This window comes from Pogoniulus pusillus, chromosome 8 (assembly GCF_015220805.1).
Source record: "Pogoniulus pusillus isolate bPogPus1 chromosome 8, bPogPus1.pri, whole genome shotgun sequence".
Classification (NCBI taxonomy): Eukaryota; Metazoa; Chordata; class Aves; order Piciformes; family Lybiidae; genus Pogoniulus; species Pogoniulus pusillus.
The window spans coordinates 14997558-15020164 of NC_087271.1; the positions used below are offsets into that span (position 1 = coordinate 14997558).

Sequence of the window (22607 nt, forward strand, 5' to 3'; positions counted from 1 at the left end):
CTTGTGAAATGCACAATAGCTGTGAAATTACACTGGCTGTGAGACAATTTTAGTCTTTTCCTTGACACTGAATCTATGTGTTTAGATAATTCTGCTTTTTCTCTTTCCTGCACTGTGGCTTGCAGTGGGAACAAGAAAGCAAAATTTGTATCTGATAAAAGTAGATCTGATCTTCTCTTCCTGTAGCCCATATTCTGCACAGAATTTCTGGGATGTAGTGTACATTTTAGGCATTCTGCTAGAGCTCTAATGAAGAAAAAATATGAAGGCTGGGTCTATATTTAAAAGTCTTGCTCACATACTTATGTTGGGTAGGAACACTAAAAATAAAACCGCATCTAACTGCTGTCCTGGCAGAACCCTGGTGTAGATGCAGTCATGCCATCAAGCTGTTTATTTTTGTTCAGGAGCAAGGAAGGAGTTGAGTTTGCTTGGTATGATCTATGTCAATAGCAGGAGAGCTGGCTCCATGCAGACGTGTTCTAGCATAGACAAGAAAGGCAGAGGCACATGTTTGAATCTATCATGGTTGGAGCCAGCTCTTCAGTCTGATTGACAGCAGCTGGACTATATCCCAGCCTCCTGTGCTTTCTGGGGAGGGGAGGCTGTGGAAAGAGCTCAGATTCAGAGTGAAATGTGGGAATAAAGGTTTCCAAGATGTTGTTGGGTTTTTTTTCTTCCTTTTTCACTGAAAGGAACATAGCGATGAGCAGGACTCTTACTGGGCTCTGAACTACTCTTAGTCAACATCCTCAACAGTGCTGAACTTCTGATGGACACTGAGTTTAAAAACTATGATCATGAACTTTTAGACAGGTTCCTTCACCAAATTTCTCATTGTCTCTCACATTTCCTTATTCTAGATGTGCATTCTACTTTTATATTTCAACAACTCCAAGCAGCACTACAGGCTAGGACAGAATGGCTGGAGAGCAGCCAGGCAGAAAGGGACCTGGGGGTACTGATAGACAGTAGGCTGAAGATGAGCCAGCAGTGTGCCCAGGTGGCCAGGAGAGCCAATGGTGTCCTGGCCTGGATCAGGAACAGCGTGGCCAGTAGGACAAGGGAGGTTATTTTTCCCCTGTACTCAACACTGGTCAGGCCACACCTTGAGTACTGTGTCCAGTTCTGGGCTCCTCAATTCAAGAGAGATGTTGAGATACTTGAGCGTGCCCAGAGAAGGGTAGTAAAGCTGGTGATGGGCCTGGAGCACAGCCCTGTGAGGAGAGGCCAAGGGAGCTGGGAGTGTTTAGCCTGGAGAAGAGGAGGCTCAGGAGTGACCACATTGCTGTCTACAACTACCTGAAGGTAGGTTGTAGCTAGGTGGGGACTGGTTTCTTCTGCCAGGCAACCAGTGACAGAACAAGGGGACACAGTCTCAGGTTGTGCCAGGAGGGAGGTATAGGCTGGATCTTAGGAGGAAGTTCTTGACAGAGAGAGTGGAATGGGATGCCCAGGGAGGTGGTGGAGTTGCCATCCCTGGAGGTGCTCAAGAAAAGACTGGATAAGACACTTAGTGCCATGGTCTAGTTGATTGGACAGGACTGTGTGATAGGTTGGACTGGATGATCTTGGAAGTCTCTTCCAACCTGGTTGATTCTATGATTAAATTGCCTTCTAAATGTTATAGTTGAAACCAATGAACTGTACTTGCTATAATGGTTAGGTAATCACTGCTTATCATGAAAAATTGGGTGGCCAGCAGGACCCATAAAGTAAAACTCTTTGTCTCTTCATGCAGTATTAGTCTGTGATACTGTTCTGTGAACACAGACATACTACCACTTTACCACGGTGTCAGTATGGTAACTCCTCTTGTGTCTATTTGTAACTTGAAACCAGTGCAGGCCAGTTTGAGCTCCTGTGAGTTTCTTTCCTTTTGGTTATAGCAAACTGCATTTTTTTGGTTGGTGAGGTTTGAAGGAGCAGGGAAGTAACTGATTGCTGCTGACTTCTCACAGGTGTGCTGACCCCTGGGAACTCACAGATCAGCAGCTTGTTTGTGCTTCTAAACCTTGAGTGCATATCTGGTGGAGCTGGCATGTTCTTTGAATTGTCAAAGTGTGACATAAAGGACTTATTTTCCAAACACTTAAGCCCAGATCAGTATTTCAAAGGCATCCAGTTCTGTTGTCCCCACCAGACATAGATCAATTGGAACAAGTCCAGAGGAGGGCTACAAAGATGATCCAGATGGTGGAGCACCTCTGTTATGAGGATAGGCTGAGGGAACTGGGATTGTTCAATCTGGGGGGACCATAGAGCTGCTTTCCAATGCCTGAAGGGATCCTATGGGAAGGCTGCAGAGGGACTTTGTACAAGAGTGTCCAATAGGACATTTTGGCTGCCGAGCCGAGAGAGTGAAAAGCTCCGCGGGGGTTGCTGCCGGGTTCGGTTTTGCTGCTCCGTTCTGCTGCGCTCCGTGGTTCTGAGACACGATAAGGTAAGCAGAGGGGACGGCTGGGCTGTGGTCTCGCGATACAGCGTGAGACTGTGACGGGGCTGGTGACGTCAGCCGCGGGAGATTTAAAATCCCGCCGCGTGCCGCGCCGGCCGCCATTTTGGCTGCCGAGCCGAGAGAGTGAAAAGCTCTGCAGGCCTACCCGCGGCTGGGAGCGCTTTTTTTTCTTTTTTTTTTTTTTTTTCTTTTTTTTTTTCTGACTGTCAGTATCTCTGTGCACTATGCCTGTCACTCGTGCTACGAAGGGCAGGAGAAGCGTGTGCACACAGACTGACATGGCCTGGGAAAGTACAGGAGTCCAGGCTGCTGGATGCCGGGAGTGCTGCAGCCTCTCACTTGCTGCAGAAGGGGAAGGGGAGAATAATTGCACCAGGTGCGAGCAGGTGAACTTCCTTCTTACCTTGGTGGCGGAATTGAAGGATGAAGTGGCCGAGCTGAAGGACGAAGTGTCCAGGCTCAGGTCAATAAGGGAGAATGAAAGGGAGCTGGATCTGTGGGTGCAGGCTCTGCAGATCCCTCCTGCTGAGGAAGCTGCCCCTGGAAACAGTGAGGGATGGGTACGGGTCCCTGTCAGGGGTAGTAAGGGAAATCCACCCCGGTCCTCTCCTTCTCCTCCTCTGCCCTTGCACAACAAGTATGAGGCCCTGCATGCAGAGGGTACAGAGGGTGAGAACAACGAGGAGCATCCAACTGAGACATTGCCTAGGGTGGAGCAGTCACCACCAACTGTGGTGACTAGCTCCACAAAAAACAAGAAAAAGAGAAGAGTTGTAGTTGTCGGGGACTCCATCTTGAGGGGGACAGAGGGACCCATTTGTCGTCCCGACCCATCTCACAGGGAGGTCTGCTCCCTTCCTGGTGCCCGGGTTAGGGACATCACCAGGAGAATCCCTAACCTAATCCAGTCCTCTGATTATTACCCCTTGTTGGTAATACAGGCTGGCAGTGACGAAATTGAAAAGAGGGGGAACAGGGCAATTAAAAAGGAATTTAAAGCCCTGGGGAAATTGATAGATGGGGCGGGAGCACAGGTGGTGTTCTGCTCAGTTCCCTCTGTGGCAGGGGAGTTCACAGAGAGGAACAGCAGAACCTACAATATCAATAAATGTCTGAAGGGATGGTGCCAGCGGCGGCGTTTTGGGTTTTTTGACCATGGGGGAACGTTTACTGCGCCGGACCTACTTGATCGTGATGGGGTGCAATTGTCTAGGAGGAGCAGGAGAGTCCTGGCAATGGAGTTGGCAGGGCTCATTAGACGGGCTTTAAACTAGGTCTGAAGGGGGTGGGTGAGGCAATTACTCTCTGTGAGAAGGAGAGAGTGGCAAGGAAACTAGGGACAATTGGGGAATTGAGAGCCCAGCTGAAGTGCATCTACACCAATGCACGCAGCTTGGGTAACAAGCAGGAGGAATTGGAAGTCCTGGTCCACCAGGGTGACTATGATATAGTTGCCATATCAGAAACTTGGTGGGATGACAGGCATGACTGGGCTGCTATTCTGGGGGGATATAATCTCTTCAGGAGAGACAGGCAAGGGAGAAGAGGAGGAGGGGTGGCTCTGTATATTAGGGAGTCACTCCATGCCACTGAGCTTGAGGTGAGGGATGAAGGGGTTGAGAGCCTGTGGGTTAAAATCAGAGGGAGGACAAACAAATCTGACATCCTGGTTGGAGTCTGTTATAGACCACCCAACCAGGATGAAGAAACAGACGAGATATTTCACAAACAGCTGGAGGCTGTCTCAAGATCAGATCTTGTCCTTGTGGGCGACTTTAACCTGCCAGATATCTGCTGGGAACTTAATTCAGCAGAGAGGAGGCAGTCCAGGAGATTTCTAGAGTGCATGGAGGACAGCTTCATGTCCCAGCTGTTAAGTGAGCCTACTAGGGGTCAAGCTCAGCTTGACCTGCTGCTGTCCAACAGAGAAGGGCTGGTAGGAGATGTGGCAGTGGGAGGCTGCCTGGGGTGTAGTGATCACGAGTTAGTGGAATTTTCAATATACAGGGAGGTAGGGAGGCACTGCAACAAAACCTACACCTTGGACTTTGGGAGGGCAAACTTCAATTTGCTTAGGAAACTTATTTCCAAAGTCCCCTGGGCAGCAGTCCTCGAGAACAAAGGGGTCCAGGATAGTTGGACCTACTTTAAGCAGGAGCTCTTGAAGGCACAGGAACTGGCAGTTCCCATGTGCCGAAAGATGAGCCATCGGGGAAGGTGACCAGCCTGGATGAGCAAACAGCTCCTGAAGGAATTGGGGAAAAAAAAGAGGGTGTATCACCTCTGGAAGGAGGGGAAGGCTTCTCCTGACGTGTTTAAGGAGATAGCCAGATTATGCAGGAGAAAAATTAGAGAGGCTAAGGCTCAGCTAGAACTTAGGCTGGCCACTTCCGTGAAGGATAACAAAAAACACTTTTATAAATTTATCAACGCTAAAAGGAAGGGCAAGAAGAGCCTCCACTGCTTACTGGACCAGGGGGGGAATACTATAACTGATGATGTAGAAAAGGCTGAGGTCCTGAATGCCGCCTTCCCCTCAGTTTTCAACAGTAAGGAAGGAGGAGGAGAAGAATGGCCTCTTGAACTGGGGGATGGGGTCAGGGAGCGGTGTGTTCCCCTGGAAATTCCTGAAGAATTAGTTCAGGATCTGCTGAGCCATCTGGACACCCACAAGTCCATGGGACCAGATGGGATCCATCCCAGGGTGCTGAGAGAGGTGGCAGCTGAGCTGGCCAAGCCGCTCTCCATCATTTTCCAGCAGTCCTGGCTCACCGGAGAGGTCCCAGGAGACTGGAAAATGGCCAATGTGGTCCCCATCCACAAGAAGGGTTGGATGGAGGAACCTGGAAACTATAGTCCCGTCAGCCTGACCTCAGTGCCAGGGAAACTGATGGAGCATGTTATCTTAGGGATGATAAGAGCACACCTAAGGGATGGCAAAGGGCTCAGGTCCAGCCAGCATGGGTTTAGGAAGGGCAGATCCTGCCTTTCTAACCTGATCTCCTTCTATGATCAGGTGACCCACTTGGTGGATGTGGGGAGGCCTGTGGATGTGGTCTATCTGGACTTCAGCAAGGCCTTTGACACTGTCCCCCACAGCAAACTCCTGGCTAAGCTATCAGCCCATGGCTTGGATGGCAACACCTTGTACTGGATTAGGAACTGGCTGGAGGGCCGGACCCAGAGAGTGGTGGTGAATGGTGCCACATCCAGCTGGCGGCCAGTCACTGGTGGTGTCCCTCAGGGATCTGTGCTGGGCCCCATCCTCTTTAACATCTTCATAGATGATCTGGATGAGGGCATCGAGTCAGTCATCAGCAACTTTGCAGATGACACTAAGCTGGGGGCAGATGTGACTGAGTTGGAAGGCAGAAGGGCTCTGCAGCGGGACCTTGACCGCCTGGACAGATGGGCAGAGGCCAGTGGGATGGGGTTCAATAGCTCCAAGTGCAGGGTGCTGCACTTTGGCTACAACAACCCCATGGAGAGATACAGGCTAGGGTCAGAGTGGCTGGAGAGCAGCCAAACAGAGAGGGATCTGGGGGTACTGATTGATACCCGCCTGAACATGAGCCAGCAGTGTGCCCAGGTGGCCAACAGAGCCAGTGGCATCCTGGCCTGCATCAGGAATGGTGTGGTCAGCAGGAGCAGGGAGGTCATTCTGCCCCTGTACTCTGCACTGGTTAGACGACACCTTGAGTATTGTGTTCAGTTCTGGGCTCCCCAGTTTAAAAGGGACGTTGAGATGCTTGAGCGTGTCCAGAGAAGGGCAACGAGGCTGGTGAGAGGCCTTGAGCACAGGCCCTATGAGGAGAGGCTGAGGGAGCTGGGATTGTTTAGCCTGGAGAAGAGGAGGCTCAGGGGTGACCTTATTGTTGTCTACAACTACCTGAGGGGTGGTTGTGGCCAGGGGGAGGTTGCTCTCTTCTCTCAGGTGGCCAGCACCAGAACGAGAGGACACAGCCTTAGCCTGCGCCAGGGGAGATTTAGGCTCGAGGTGAGGAGAAAGTTCTTCACTGAGAGAGTCATTGGACACTGGAATGGGCTGCCTGGGGAGGTGGTGGAGTCGCTGTCCCTGGGGCACTTTAAGGCAAGGTTGGACGTGGCACTTGGTTCCATGGTCTAGCCTTGAGCTGTGTGGTAAAGGGTTGGACTCGATGATCTGTGAGGTCTCTTCCAACCCTGATGATACTATGATACTACTATGATACTATGACCAAGGGAAATTGATTTAAATTGGAGAATAGGTTTAGATTGGATCTTGGGAAGAAACTCTTTATAAGGAGGGTGGATTGGAATGGATTGTCCAGAGGGGTTGTGGATGCCCCCTGCCTGGAGATGTTGAAGGGCAGGTTGGATGGGGCCTTAGTCTAGTTGAGAGGTGTCCCTGCCAATGACAGGGAGATGGACTAGATGATCTCTACGATCTCTTCCAGCTGAAGTCATTCATGATTCCATGATTCTTTTGAGAAGGCCTAAATCCATCCTTTGTTATGAGTCACATAAGTTAAACACAAACTCTAAGAAACTAACAGAGTACTTTTCTATGCTATTTCCTGCCCTGCACCTCTCAGCCTCACATCTTCCAGGAAGAAATTTTTCTTCTGGTTTATTTTTACATCTTTCTCATCTTTTGTAAGCTCTGTATTCCTGCTTCAACTGTTATTTTCTTCTTCCTTCCTTTAACTTCTTCTTTTTTCTTTACTATAAAATTCTGGTTCTGTTCACTGTCTATACATAACAGTGAGGTAAGGCCTTAGGTTTGTACAAAGAAATATAGTGAAGTTCTGTGTCTGAATATCAGAGTAGCATTTCTAAAACTCGGCAGCTCTTTTCACTCCATGTAAGAGTCATTCTCAGCCACCTAGCCATTTGTAAGAGATGCACCTCCATATTGAGATATGGACTTGAGCAACCTGTTCTAGTGGGAGGTGTCCCTGCCTGGGCGGCGGGGGGGGGGGGGGGGTGTTTGGAACTGAATGAGCTTTGAGGTCTCTTCTGATGTAAATCATTCTATGATTCTATGAAAATTCATACAGCTGTAATTAGATTAAATTAAATATCATATAGAATCATAGAACAGTTTAGTTTGGAAGGGACCTCAAAGCTCACCCAGTTCCAATCCCCTGCCATAGGCAGGGACACCTCCCACTAGAACAGGTCACTCAAGGCCTCATCCAACCTGGCCTTGAAAACCTCCAAGGAGGGAGAAGCCACAACCTCCCTGAGTAACCTGTGCCAGTGTCTTTCCAACCTCACTGCAAAGAACTTTTTCCTAACATCCAGTTCAAATCTTCCCTCTGCCTGTCTAAACCCATTACTTCTCATCCTGTCACTACAAGATCTTGTCAGTAGTCCCTCCCCAGCCCTCCTGTAGACCCCTTCAGATCCTGGAAGGCCACTCCAAGGTCTCCTCGAAGTCTTCTCTAGGCTTCAGAGTCTCAACTCTCTCAGTCTGTCCTCATAGCAGAGCTGCTGCAGTTGTCTGAGCATCTTTGTGGCCTCATCTGGACTCGCTCCAACAGTTGTACATCCTTCTTTCATTGGGGGCTCCAGAAAGGTACACAGTAAATATTATAGGTAGCCCAGAGTCTTACCTGGGAACAGTAGGTGCATCTAAAAGTAAAGGGTGGATGTTAAAAATAGATGTAAGCCATATTTGCATTATCTTAATATTGTGCTATTGGCACCTCTATAGTTCCCATAAGGACCTCTCCCTGTGGTTCCACCAGAGGCATCCACATTTCACCTGCTTTGTGTTCAGGTTTTGTTTTTTTGGGAACACACATACTTGCTCCTGGTAATTGCTAACATCTCTCCAACGTTAGCTGGCTGTTGGTCATACATTTGGAAGCACTGTGCAGGCAATCCAGTGCATTCAACAGTGTGCTGAGCAAGTTAGATATTTGTTTTAAGCATCCAAATATTTAGTGAAAAGAGTAAGGCCTCTTTCAGTTTCCCAGCATCTTCAGATTAGCTTCCCTTAAAGATGAAGAGGTGGGTGTAGCTGGCAGTTGAGGAAGAAAGATTAGTCATGAGGTAGCTGCCAACTTCCAGCCCTTAATTTTGTGTCTTTGCTGCTGGAGTGTAGCCAAAAAATTTCTTGGGTCATCAGACATAACAGCTTGCTGCTTGAGTACATTATGATGTCTGCATATGAAAAATTAAAGCTACCCACTCGTGAGATCTTGATCTTATCTCAGATGGGAGTACTGAAGAGGTGCCATCATGAGATTCAGTGCATGCTAGCACTATTGTTTGCTGAGTTGTTGGCATAACTGGGAGGTACCAGGGGATAACAGGAAGAATATATACGAAGAGATCAAGTTCAGATTTTCACTTTCACTTCTTGCAAAGTTCTGTGCCTGGCAGAAAGTGGAGTTTTCTCTTCTTGTTGAGGCACTACTTTAATATAACTGTTGCTGCAGAACTATTTACCTGAGAAACATTTTTTTTGCAAATTACTTTTTTTTTTAATAGAAGGTTTTGTATGTTCCACAAATCATGGTTCTTGCTCACCTCACCTCCTAATCTTCTCTTTCCCTTTTAAAAATTCCTATAATATGTTACTGGCAAGAAGCTGCTGAGTGCTAATTTACTGCTAGATAACTCAAAAAGCACAACAAGAGTTCATTTTTTAATAAGAAATGATACTGTTGATTCAGGTTTATCATTAGATGACCCTGGGGCTCCATTAATATGGACACAATGAGAGAGGTCAGGAGGGCTCCTGTTCCTTTGGAAAGGCGAAAGCTTGATGGGAGTCGTAACTAGTGGAGTCCCCCAGTGCTGCGTCTGGCACTGTTCAATATCTTCATCAATGACACTGATGAGGGGACAGATAGAGTCTGCTCAGCAAGTTTGTGATGACACCAAACTGGGAGGCTTGGCTGATACAGCTGAAGGCTGTGTGGCCATCCAGTGAGACTAGGACAGACTGAGAGCTGGGCACAGAGGAATCAAATGAGGTTCAATAAGGACAAGTGCGGAGTCCTGTACCTAGGGAGGAATAATAAACTGCACCAATACAGATTAGGAGGTGATCTGCTCGAGAGTAGCCCTGTGGAGAGGGACCTGGGAATGCTGGTGAATAACAAGTTCTGCATAGACAGCAATGTGCCCTGGTGGCCAAGAAGGTCAGTGGAGTCCTGGGGGACATTAATAAGAGTGTGTCCATCAGATCTAGGGAGGTTCTTCTCCCCCTCTACTCTGCCCTGGTGACACCTCATATTGAGTACTGTGTTCAGTTTTGGGCTCCCCAGTTTAAGAGGGACAGGGATCTGCTGGAGACAGTACAGCGAAGGACTACGAGGATGATGAAGGGACTGGAGCCCTGCCTGATGAGGAGAAGTTGAGTGACCTGGGAATTTTTAGTCTGGAAAAGAGAACACTGAGAGGGGATTTAATAAATGTTTATAAATATCTGAGGGCTGGGGGACAGGGGACAGGCTCTGCTCCCTTTCTCCCTGTGATAGGACAAGGAGCAATGGATGTAAGCTGCAGCACAGGAAGTTCCACCTCAACATGAGGAAGAACTTCTTGACTGCAAGGGTAACAGAGCACTGGCACAGGCTCCCTAGAGAGGATGTGGAGTCTGGAGACTTTCAAGGCCTGTCTGGATGCATTCCTCTGAGACCTGAGCTAGATTGTATAGTCCTGCTCTGGTAGGGAGGTTGGACGTGATGACCTTTTTGAGTCCCTTCCAACCTCTGACATCCTGTGATCCTGAGAATGCATGGGGTGTTTGGCTTTGCTGCAGTTTGAGGTTCCTGCACAGTGTTGTGAGAAAGGCAGGTGTCATGTAGCTGTGAAAATGGCCTTTGCTGCTGTTCTGTGAGTCTGAGCTGTCAATAAAACCTGAGTCTTATTAAAAAGCAGAGCTACATCAGCTTGGATAGTGACATAAATGGTAGAAATGAAGACTGTGTTTGCTTCCATGTATGATGAAGAGGGAGAACAATTTCTGAGGGTAGACAACAAGGAAAAATAATATACACACTGACCCTGGAAGAGTGCAGTAAGAGACAGTGGAGAGAGCAATGAACTAGATCTCAAAATGGGAGCAGGGATGTTAGGTTGAAGATTACATGAGAAAGTAGAAGGCATAATGTAGAAATACAAGACAGATTCTTACAAATACCAGATTGGGGCAGATTCCTGTGCTTGAGGGAGGCTTGACAGGCTCAATACCAGAAATGCTAAAGGTAGGTGACTCTCTGCCAACTAGCCTCAAACCAACACAGATCTGTGCTTACTCTTTTAGTGTACAAGTAGGGTATGGCAGCTCAGCTCCTTCCCTGATGCAATGCTGTGTCTCAGGTGGCAGAGGAACAGTTATACCACCAAGCTGCTCCCTTGTTTTCTTGCAGCTGCAATCTGTTTAGCTTCCTTCTGCTGTCAAAGTCACAGCCTTTGATTATTTTCAAATGAATGGGCTTGTTCATAACCCTTTTATGTCTGAGGACATTTGAGCCTAACAGCTCCAGGCCTCAATTGGAAACTGTAGCCCAGTGTACTTGTCATATTTTTATTTACTCTATCTTAAATGATTTTTAAGTGCAAGTTAAAGAGGAAAACAATGAATGGTTAGAGACTGTTAAAATTATTTAGTCTCCATTCCCTGCTAAAAGAAGGGAAGCAGAATTATAGGTCAGCATTGTCAAGACATTCTGCATTGCTTGTCTTTATCATCATGCAGAATCTTTTTATTAAGGCAGCATAGAGAGAATAGATTTATGGACTGAAGGTACAATGTTTAATATGTCCATATCCATCTAGATTGACAGCTCCTACCTACATGTATTTCCCAGGAGAGACAGTGTTACTGGTGTCAGTGGATGGCATCATTTACTTCAGTGTTCCATTATTAAATTGATAACAAGATAATTCCTCTGCTTCTCAGAGACATGACAGGGTTTACAGTTGTTAACTTTCTTATTGCAAGGGATTTGATGTTCTAGGTGCTTTTTAATAAGAAGCTTATTTTTATTTCAGTCCTGCAACAAATCAAAAAATACAACAACAACCAAAGGAAAAAAAAAAGGTACAGAAAAGGAGAAACCTGGTTAGGTCTAAAAGGCATCAAAACCAGAGTGGTGTCTAGAGGGTTATTTTTACACCAGTAAATCTTGGCGCTCCGGCTGTTGCACATTTAACTGTGTTGTGGGGTATAGTATTTTTGCTGCAGTTGTAGCCTTATCTTGTGTATCACAGAATCACAGAATGTTTGCTGTTGGAAGGGACCTCCAGAGGTCATCCAGTGCAATCCCCTTGCCAAAGCAGGATCACCCAGGGTAGTCCACAAAGGAATGCATCCAGATGGGTTTGGAAAGTCGTCAGAGAAGGAGACTCCACAACTTCTCTGGGCAGCCTGCTCCAGGGCTCTGTCACCCCTATTGTAAAGAAGTTTCTCCTCATGTTGATCTGAAACCTTCTCTGTTGCAGTTTGTATCCATTGCTCCTTGGCTTATTACTGCTGACCACGCAAAAGAGCTTGGTGCCCTCACTTGACAACCCACCCCTCAGATATTGGTAGGCATTGATTAGATCTCCTCTTAGCCTTCTCTTCTGCAGACTAAACAGCCCCAGAACTCAGACTCTCTTCATAGGGGACATGCTTAGGTCCCCTAATCATCCTCGTGGCTCTCCAATGGACTCTATCCAGCAGGTCCCTGTCAATCTTGAATTGGGGAGCCCAAAACTGGACAAAATACTTCAGGTGTGGTCTCACCAGGACAGAGCAGAGGGGGAGAAGAACCTCCCTAGACCTGCAGTGAAGTGAGTGTTAAAGATGTTCTGTGCATTGGTAATTCTGGTGGCTTATTTTAAGTATGACCATTTCGTTAAGCAGGGACCATTTGGCAAAGGAAAAGCCTGCTGCAGGTGGCAGTGAGTGGTGATAAGCCTCCAGGCATTCCTTTGCTGGCATAGCAGTGAGTTGCCCTGCAACTGTCATTGTGAGAGGCAGGCTCACAGGGGCAGGCAAGGGGCGCAGGTCTCCTTAAGGTGCAAAGTTTGTACCAACCCAGAAAGTTCTCTGCTGATGATGTTTATTCCCTTGCCACTTAGACTGCATCACAGAGCTATTGGATAGGGCAGAATCTGGCCTTTACTCCATATGTTTGATTCTTCCATGTGTGAGAAACCTATGAGAAGCCTATAAGCAGTATGTGGGGTGTTCAGTTAGGCTTTTATCAACTTGTTTACTGTGTTGTTGAAAGAACTGAGGAGTGGTTGGACTCTTCAGTCAGGGGGGTTAGACTGCATTATCTTTGAAGGTCTCTTCCAACCCCTAACATTCTATGCCAGTAAAGCATTCTCTGTTAGTTTTTCACCAAGCACTTGGTGGACCACATACACATGTGCAAGAGCCTCAGGGAATGCTCTGAGCGTGTCAGGTTACTTCAATGTGCAGATGAGAAATGGTGTGAGGCAGTGCCAAGTACAGGTACCCCTCTTCAGAAGTGGGGGATTTTAATGTTGTGAAATGCTGTGAAATCATGTTTCTATTCTCCTAATGTGCTTCTATAGATGTACACAAGCCCAGTGCAGAGCCATGCAAATGCTAAAGCCAGTGGAAGAACTTCCTTATGAGGAGAGCCTGAGGGAGCTGGGAGTAAAGCTTGGAAGGGAGGAGCCTAAGGGGTGGTCTCATTCATGTTGATAAAGATGTAAAGATGAGAGCCAAGAGACTGGAGCCAAACTCTGCTGGGTGATGCCCAGTGATGGCACAAGGGGCAATGGCAGGAGCTGAGGCATAGGAAGTTCCATGGAAACATGAGGAATTTTTTTTTCCTGTGAGGGTGACAGAGCCCTGGAACAGACTGTCCAGGGTAATTGTGGAGTATCCTTCTGTAAGGATATTCCAGATCTGCCTGGATGTGTTCCTGTGTGATCTGCTCTAGGTGATCCTGCTCTGGCAGGAGGGTTGGACTGGATGAGCTTTCAAGGTCCTTCCAGCCCATGACATTCTGTGATTCTGTTGTTCAGTGATCCTGTGATTCAGGTGCCTTTCCCATAGGTGAGGGATGAAGTAAAACTGTTATTTAGCCATTGTTTCAGAAATACTCTATCTTCTTGAGAAGCTCCTACTCCTTCCCAAGGAATTTTGGTTAAAAATGTATTGAGTTTTTTCAGAGTAAGCAAGGTTTGTGTGACTAGGCTATGCTGTGCTGTTCAGGACAAAGAAACATGTCTTTAAAGGGAGATCGAGATCTTTCCACCTGTCCCATACTCCAATGCCTTCTGGAGTTCAGGTTGATAAAGAATAACTTGGGGGATATTTGAAATCTGGTTCTTAATGTAGTCTTTAATCTCTGCACTCCCTCTGTCCACACCAGTTATCCTGTTCCCCATCTCCTAAATGGGGGAGCTGTCACAAAAGCAATCCTCTGGCCTTCTTGAAAGCTCCTCTTGATTTTACAACTTTTAGGAGAACAGCCTCTTAAAGATGATGTTAAGAATCTCCTTCTATTTTGTCAGGGGCTATAGATGTGAAAAAAAAATGCTGGGAATTTTTATTTTTGCAGGTATCACTTAAAAAAAACACAGTGGCTAAACTCATCCTTTTTCCTTCTTTTAGTGCATTGCATTCATAAGGCATCCACATAGAGATAATGGAAGAGAGAACAAACAAACAAACAAAACAAAAAAAATCCCAAGCCAAAATGAAACAAAATTTGCAAGGGAAATAGATTCTCGTTTAAGCTTCCAGGGGATTATTATGAACAGGGAGAAAAAGTGTTTTAAGGATTATGAGAGGTGCCTTGTCAGTGTCCTTCTAAGCAGAACAGCTGCTAATGTGTTAGTTACAAAATTATATGAAATACAGCTTTATTTTTACTTGGTGCTTGAGCTTGCAGTGTATTTGTTTTATAAAAATGCCCTAAATGGTACATTTTATGCTCTCCATTTTCCATCTCTTCTCCCTCAACAGAAAAAAAATTCTTCCATGAAGGATCAGAAAACCATGTACACACAAGGGTCTTTGACTTTACAAATGTGTGCTTGTCCCTTTGTAGATAGGGGAAGAAATTGTCTTCCACCGTGTGTAATCTCAGGGCATGAGACCCTTGTCTAGTGACTTCTGTCACAGTGATCATCAAAGGGGCAGCAGTGTGTGCAGGGCCACCACACTGCTTGATGCAAGGCTAAGTAGAGAGAATGGCTCGACAGTAGGCAGAGAAGAGCAGTCTGGATGAAGACGAGGATAAAGCAGCAAATTCTGGCCATGCTTTTGATTGGGAATAAGGAATGGGCCAGGGACCCCACTGTGCTTCAGTCATGCTTGGGTTTGCGGGCAGCCCTCACTCAAGCTATGACAAAGCTGCAATTTAATCAGCCTCCACTTATCCTTTCTTGCACTTTATTGTAAGATCTGTCAGGCTCTGCTTTTGCGAGCTGGGGGAGCGTGGAGCAGCCCCGCACCCGGGGTTCAAACAGCTGTAATTAAAGTCATATCAGACTGCCACTGCAGATTTGAGGAGCCGAGGGGAAGGCTCTGCTCTCCAGGCATGCTCCTGGGCTGGGCCACGCACGGGGCTTCCCTGAGATACTAGCTGCTAGGCTCTATTAAAGTCAGTGATAGTAATGGGGTATGTGGCATTGGGCATACTAAAGGTTAAAAATATGACATAAAATCAAACAGTGAGAAGAGGCTGAGAAGCTGAAAAGTGACAGTCACTGTTTATTACCTTGCTATAAAACCTCTTCATTCTGATCACTTGTTATTCTTACTTTTTGAATGAGGGTAGAGAGGCTCTTCAGAGTGCCTTGGATAGGCTAGACCAATGGGCCAACATTAACGGGATGAGTTTCAACAAGACCAAATATCAGCTCCTGCATTTGGCTCACAACAACCCCAAGCAATGCTACAGCTTGGGGCAGTGTGGCTGGAGAGCTGCCTGGCAGAAAGGAATCTGGGGGTTGTAATAGACAGGAGCTGAATATGAGCCAGCAGTGTGCCCAGGCAGCCAAGAAGGCAAGTGACATACTGACTGGGATTAGAAATGCTGTGTCCAGCAGGAACAGGGAGGTGATTGTCTCGTTGGACTCAGCTTTGGTGAAGCCACACCTTGAGTTTTGGACACTGCAATACAAGAGAGATGTGGAGGTGCTGGAGCAGGTCCAGAGAAGGGCAAGGAAGCTGGGGAAGGGCCTCAAGAATAAAGTTGATGAGGAGTGACTGAGGGAACTGGTAATGGTTAGTGTGAAACAGGGCAGGCTGAGGGCAGACCTCATTGCTGCATGCATTGCTACCTGAAGGGACATTGTGGAGAGGCTGCTGATGGTCTCTTTTCACAGGTGAATTGGAGACAGAACAGGTGGAATGGCCTCAATATGAGACTGGGGAGGTTTAGATTGGACATTAGGAAAATATTTTTCATGGAGAGAGTGGTCAGGGACTGGAATGTGCTGCCCAGGGAGGTGGTGGAGTCATCCACCCTGGATGTGTTTAAGTGTCATTTGGATGTGGTGCTTGGGGATATGGTTTAAGGTGATTCTTGTAGAGTAGGGTTCTAGGTTGGACTTGGTGATCCTGAGGGACTCTGCCAACCTGGATGATTCTGTGATTCTTTCTAGGTAATAGGAGATCATGTTCTATTTTTGCTTTACAAATACTCATATGTGATTTTTATGAGTAGATTCAAACCTAAGACATCACATATAGTGCTCCTAAATGTCCATATATGATATGCATGGGTTGGTTTTGGTCACAGAGTCATAGAAGCAGAAGCAGTTTGGTTGGAAGTGACCTTTCATATCATCCAGTCCAACCATGAACCCAGGACTGCCAGGTCACCACAAACCCAGGGCCCTCAGCACCACATCTCCAAGGCTTCAAAACTCATCCAGAAACAGGGACTCCACCACTGCCCTGGGAAGCCTGGGCTGAGCGTTGACAGCCCTTCAAAAGTAAAAAAAATGTTCCTCATGGCCAGCCTAAACCTCCCCTGGGACAACCTGAGGAGTACTGATTCCAGACAAAAAGACCCTAAAGTCATTTTGAAGAATACATACTCAAGGAAGGATATTTTGTTAACATGGATTGTTGGAGGAATTGTTTCTACATAGGATTTAAGTTTAGGTTCAAGTTACAAGAGAACACTGGGTGGAAAAAAAGAGAGAGAGAGAGAATAAAATTCCTACTCTTTTAAAATGTTCATTATACCTTTTGAGATAATGGTTTTCATGTGAATAGTCATGAAAGAAATGTATCACAGAATTGTCAGGGTTAGAAGGGATCATAGAATCATAGAATCAGTCAGGGTTGGAAGGGACCACAAGGATCATCCAGTTCCAAACCCCTTGCCATGGCCATGGACACCTCACACTAGATCAGTTTGCCCACAGCCACATTCGCCTGGCCTTAAAAATATCCAGGGATGAGGCTTCCACCACCTCCCTGGGCAACCTGTGCCAGTCTATCACCACCCTTGTATTGAAGAATTTCTTCCTAATGTCTAATTTCAATCTGCCCTCCTCCAGCTTGAATCCATTTCCCAAAGCCTTATCACTACCTGACACCCTAAAAAGTCCCTCCCCAGCTTTCTTGTAGCCCTCTTCAGGTACTGGAAGGCCACAAGAAGGTCTCCTTGAAGCCTTCTCTCGTCCAATCTGAACAACTCCAATTCTCTCAGCTTGTCTCCATAGCAGAGCAGCTCCAGCCCTCAGCCTCTACTTCTTGCTCTGAGTTATTTTTGTTGTTGCAAACCATTGCTCCTGTCAAAAGTATGTACTTCATTTGAAATGTGCATGCTAAATCTAATCACTATTAAATAAACATGTTGTCTTAATTAACAGCCTTTTGAAACATCACAGCTCTTGTTCCTCCTCTCTTGCACACTCCCAACAGAATTTTCAGATTCCATTACCAGCACTTGACATAACCTAACTCAGCTACTTGTGAATGTTAGTCAGCCACCCTTGGTGTCTTACAACTAACTACCTCTGCTGAAAAATGGGGTTGGTTTCAAAGCTGAATTCTCTAGATTTTCTTATCGTATTGGCAGTGCCTGAGTTGTGGGTTTGGGTTGGTTGTTTTTTTCAGTTTGGTGGGGGTTTTTTGTTTGGTTTTTGTTTGGTTGGTTGGGTTTTGGTGGTTTGTTTTTTTGTTGTTTTGTTTGTTTGTTTAGTTAGTCTATAAAAAGTGTGAATTTGGTAAGGTGCAGTTTCTAGCTAACTTCCAGTTTGTGCATATTCTACCTGATTTCTTAGTCTAAATTTTTCTCCTATGTATTTTCTTCCCTATTTTCCTGATTCTTTTTTATTTGTTTATTTGTTATGTTGTTGTTTTTTTTTTTAATATTAGAATCTTTTGGAGGAAATTAGTAGTTATTTCTGGGGTAGGCAAATTACCTTGAGTATTCAAATATGCAAGAGCAGAGAGTGATTTAAAAAAAATAGATTTATTTTTCATCAACATGGAACAGGTTACTCAGGGAGGTAGTTGTGGCTCCATCCCTGGAGATATTCAAGGTGAGGCTGGACAGGGCTGTGGGCAACTGATCTAGTTGAGAATGTCCCTGCTGACTGCTGGGGGTTAGACTGGATGACCTTTGGAGGTCCTTTCCAACCTAGACCATTCTCTGCTTCTCTGCTTCTATGCTTCTATGATTCTGTGACCTGTAGAGCTATATAATGGTCAGGCATTGGAATGTGCTGCCCAGAGGGGTGATGGAGTCACCAACCCTGGATGTGTTTAAAGGTTGTTTGGATGTGATGCTTGGAGATATGATTTAGGAATGAACCTTTTAGAGCAGTGTTGGACTTGGTGATCCCAAAGGTCTTTTCCAACCTGAACATTTCTGTGATTTCAAGGTTTTCCTCAATAGAACAACATATATATGATAGGGAGACGGTTTTTGTAACTGTCAAGAGGGGAATAAAAGTGTGATTGTAATAATTGTGTGCATTTAATGAAATGCTTGGTCTTATATTTGTGCCAGAGATAAAGGCAGGCACTTCATCAAATGCTTTCCTTCTCAAAAGACTCCTACCTTGCTGCAAACATCAGTCAGAAGGGTGGATGGGCAGGTAGTCTGCAGGTAGGTGGCTGTTAAATTGATAGGTAGAGATTCAGCAGAGCAAAACAATGGAAGTAATGGAAATAATTATGATGATAAGTGATATTGTCCTTTGGAATGAAGAGGTTGTAACCTCACCCTGTCTAATTTCTCCTGAGCTACCTTTCTTTATAAAGTGTGTTTTCCTCCCTCCTAAAGATAATTAATGTCTCATCCTTCTTTTGGAGATAGTTTGTTAGTTTACAGTTTCCATCCAATGTGTGTATTGGACAATTCTTCTACACCAGGTTTTTTTCAGTGGTTTGCCTTCTATGAAGGAGTCATTAACCTTTAGCATTGAGGCGAAGTTTAACAGAAATGTTCGACTGACTGGCAGAGACAGATTAAGCTCATTCCAGATAACTAATGCTGACAGTAAAATTTCTTTGGAAAGTATGAAATATTAAACCAAGTTTCATCCTACCACTGAGTCAAACTTTCCTACGTTTCACCTAAGAGAGCCAAATCAACTGCAGTGTGAGGTTTTTCTTTTCTCCTCATCTGGTGTTGCCTTTGCACACTGACTGAGCTAGTCGTGTGTGCATGAGCTCTGTGATTCCTCTTTTCAGAGTGAACTTTTTAACTGCTTTGTAGCAGCTAAAGTCTCTGTTGCTTGTTCTTCTCTTGGTAGGACTTGATGATCTCAAGGGTCTTTTCCAGGCCAGATGTTTCTGTGATTCTGTGTCATTCTTCTAAGAATGCTTCCATGCAGGAGTTCTTAGACAGAGTTCTCTGCCAACTCACTACAAATCATGGAATCATAGAATCAGTCAGGGTTGGAAGGGACCACAAGAATCATTTAGTTCCAACCCCCCTGCCATGGGCCTTAAACACTTCCAGGGATGGGGCTTCCACCACCTCCCTGGGCAACCCATTCCAGGGTCTCACCACCCTCATGCTGAAGAACTTCTTCCTAATGTCTAATCTCAGTCTGCCCTCCTCTAGCTTTGTTCCATTCCCCCCAGTCCTATCACTACCTGACACCCTAAAAAGTCCCTGCCCAGCTTTCATGGAGCCCCCTTCAGGTACTGGAAGGTCACAAGAAGGTCTCCTTGGAATCTTCTCTCCAGACTGAACAACCCCAACTCTGTCAGCCTGTGCCCATAGCAGAGCAGCTCCAGCTCTTTGATCATCCTCATGGCTGTTCTCCAAACTAGAGGAGGGCAGATTTAGATTAGGAAGATGTTCTTCAGCATGAGGGTGCAGAGACACTGGCACAGGTCGCTAGGGAGGTGATTGAAGTCTCATCCCTGGATGTTTTTTAAGACCAGGCTAGATGTGGCTGTAGACAACCTGATCTAGTGGAAAGTGTCCCTGCTGTGCTGTTTTTCTGCTGTGCTTTATGTCTAGGTCAGTCTTTGTTCTCCTGTATTGCATGACAAAGAGAATGCAAACCTTTTCCTTGTCTGGCTGGATCTGCTGATTTTCCTCCATGGTTTATAAAGCAATGATAAAATCGATGAGGCTGCTTGCTCTTTCTCATCCCTGGTGAACCTCACAGTTGTGTTGCACTATACCTGTTGGCAGTGCACGGCTGGTAGTTTCCATAGGCAGGTAATGGTAGTTAATGTCTGCAGTCACAACAAAGCACTCCAACACAAAGTCTGGTACCATGGCTTAAAGTGATTGCATCTATGTTCTTTTCAGATTCTGATTGCCAGCATCATGTGCAGCTACAACCGGGAGGACTGGGCTGAACTTGCAAAAATGGCTGAGGTAATGATTTCCAAAATGCATTTTGGCATCTGGGTTTTGGTTTGTTTGGGGTTTTTTTTTTTGTATTCTCCTTAAAACCCCAAGAGCTGCAATAAGGAATTTCTTGAAAGAAATTGATTCAAAATGAAAAATGAGAATGCAAAGCATGTCCCATATGATTTGGGTGTTCTGTGTTTCCATTAAAATGTTGGAAATGTAAATTCTAAGGGTAGCTGTTCCACAAAAATGGACTCCTGGATTTTGAAGCAGTACCTGTGAAGCCTTTAGTCTTGGAATCTATACACTTTTTATTTGCATTTTAAGCAACGTGTGTATTATGAAGAATGCCCCTGATAAAATTTAATTCTGTCTCAGAGAGCCTAAGTTGATCTTACCTTGCCTACAGGCACACTGGCTTGACAGCACCAGAAGAAATTTTGAATATAAAACTCTTGAATATTTAAAGTATAAAAGGCACATTTAATGCTATTCTAGTTTTAATACAGACTTCCAAATATGATAGCAGAGGAAGCCAGCAAATATGAAAGCAGTCAGCAGGCTTCCTATAATATAAATTCTATCTTACATGAATGCAAACAGATTATGCACCTGAAATTTTGATTCCGTTTGAAGGGAAAAAAATTTAGATATGTGGATATACATCCATGGGGAATAGTGTAAGGAAGACTTGCTTAAGACTGCAATAATTTCATTCAGCAAGGTGTCTGCATCTGAATGTAATTGAAAGTTGTTATTTTTAAATCAAACTTTCCACATGAAGTATCTGGAGGAGATAAAAAGCATGGTTTCAGACAGGAAGCTTTTAACAAATGGAAGCAAGGGGGGGAAATGGCTTGTCCTTATTGCTAGCATGAACTAAGATTTCAATTTTCTGTATATTTGGCCTTTCCTTTTATGGTTTTTTGTTTGTTTTTTTTCATATATGGATGTGTATCAGTGTATATCAATGTGGGTATTTGGAGCTTGTATTTTCATAGGGGTGAAAGAGTGTGTTTGGACATCCTTGATCTGTTATTTTAAGGAATTTTGGTTTAAGTCACCCTATGATGTTAGGAGATGACATTGCTCCATTTTTGTTGGGCACTTTAAAACCATGAAGGAAAGAGTCACTTAGAGGACCTAGGGAAGCAAAATGAAACATTATCAGTAGAATCATAGAATGGTTTAGTTTGGAAGGGACCACAAAGCTCAGCCAGCTCCAACCCCACACCATAGTCAGGGACACCTCCCACTAGAACAGGTTGCTCAAGGCCTCATCCAACCTGACCTTGAACACCTCCAGGGAGGGAGCAGCCACAACTTCCCTGGGCAACCTGTGCCAGTGTCTCACCATCCTCACTGCAAATAACTTCTTCCTAACATCTAGTTGAGATCTCCTCTCTGCCAGTTTAAACCCATTACTCCTCATCCCATCATTACAAGATCTTGTCAATAGTCCCTCCCCACTCCTCTTATAGCCCCTTTTAGAAACTGGAAGGCCACTCCAAGTTCTCCTTGAATCCTTCTCTTCTCCAGGCTGCAGAGCCCCAACTCGCTCAGTCTGCCCTCATAGCAGAGCTGCTGCAGCCCTCTGAGCATCGGCATGGCCTCCTCTGGCCTTGCTCCAACAGTTCCATGTCCTTCTTGTGTTGAGGGCTTAAGAATTGCACACAGTACTCCAGGTGGGGTCTCATAAGAGCAGAGTAAAGGGGCAGAATCCCCTCCCTTGCCCTGGTGACCATGCTGCTGTTGCTGCAGCCCAGCACAGAGTTGCTGTCTGGGCTGCACTCACACTGCTGGCTCATGTTGAGCTTTTTCATCAACCCAGATCCCCAGGTTCTTTTCCTCAGGGCTGCTCTCACCCATTCACCACCCAGCCTGGAGTTGTGATTGGTATTGTGCCCACCCTGATAGTAATAATTAGTTTGGTAATCTTCAGCGCTAGTCTGTTTTTACCTGTACTTATCTAACTGACCATGAATCCATGCTTGGCAGGAGTAGTATTGCTTTTAAACTGTCTGAGCTGAATGGCTTTATTGTGCTGTTTGCTCCTCATTTAGAATCCAGTGGTGCTGCTGTCCAGCTTTCAAACAGATATTGCTGATCTCTGTTCATATTTACACTAGCTGTTTGGAAATAATTAGTTATGTAAATGCACCCAGAGGTGTGTAACCTAGGCAGTATAACTTTCTCCTTCAAAGGAGCTGTTTGTCTCCGCTCTGTGGAGAGCAGCACACTTCTCTGGGATGCTCTGGAATGCACAGCTGACGAGCAGTGATATTTAATCACACGCATAGGATCCTACCTAGAAGGTAATGGATGTGGCTTGCCAAAGAGCAGAAGCCCCAAAGGTAGCACGGTGCCTCTCGGTGGGGGGACGACCTATTCAT

At 45.7% G+C, this 22607-nt stretch overlaps 1 protein-coding gene across 3 annotated transcripts in view; it reads left to right on the forward strand.

Annotated features, from left to right (window-relative positions):
* Window positions 1–22607, forward strand: part of DPYD (dihydropyrimidine dehydrogenase) — a 647138-nt gene that overhangs the window by 419660 nt on the left and 204871 nt on the right. For all 3 annotated transcript variants that reach the window (XM_064147329.1, XM_064147330.1, XM_064147331.1), the window contains one exon: window positions 20170–20238. In XM_064147329.1, coding sequence (XP_064003399.1) covers window positions 20170–20238 — 69 coding nt within the window. The remainder of the gene's footprint in view (window positions 1–20169; window positions 20239–22607) is intronic.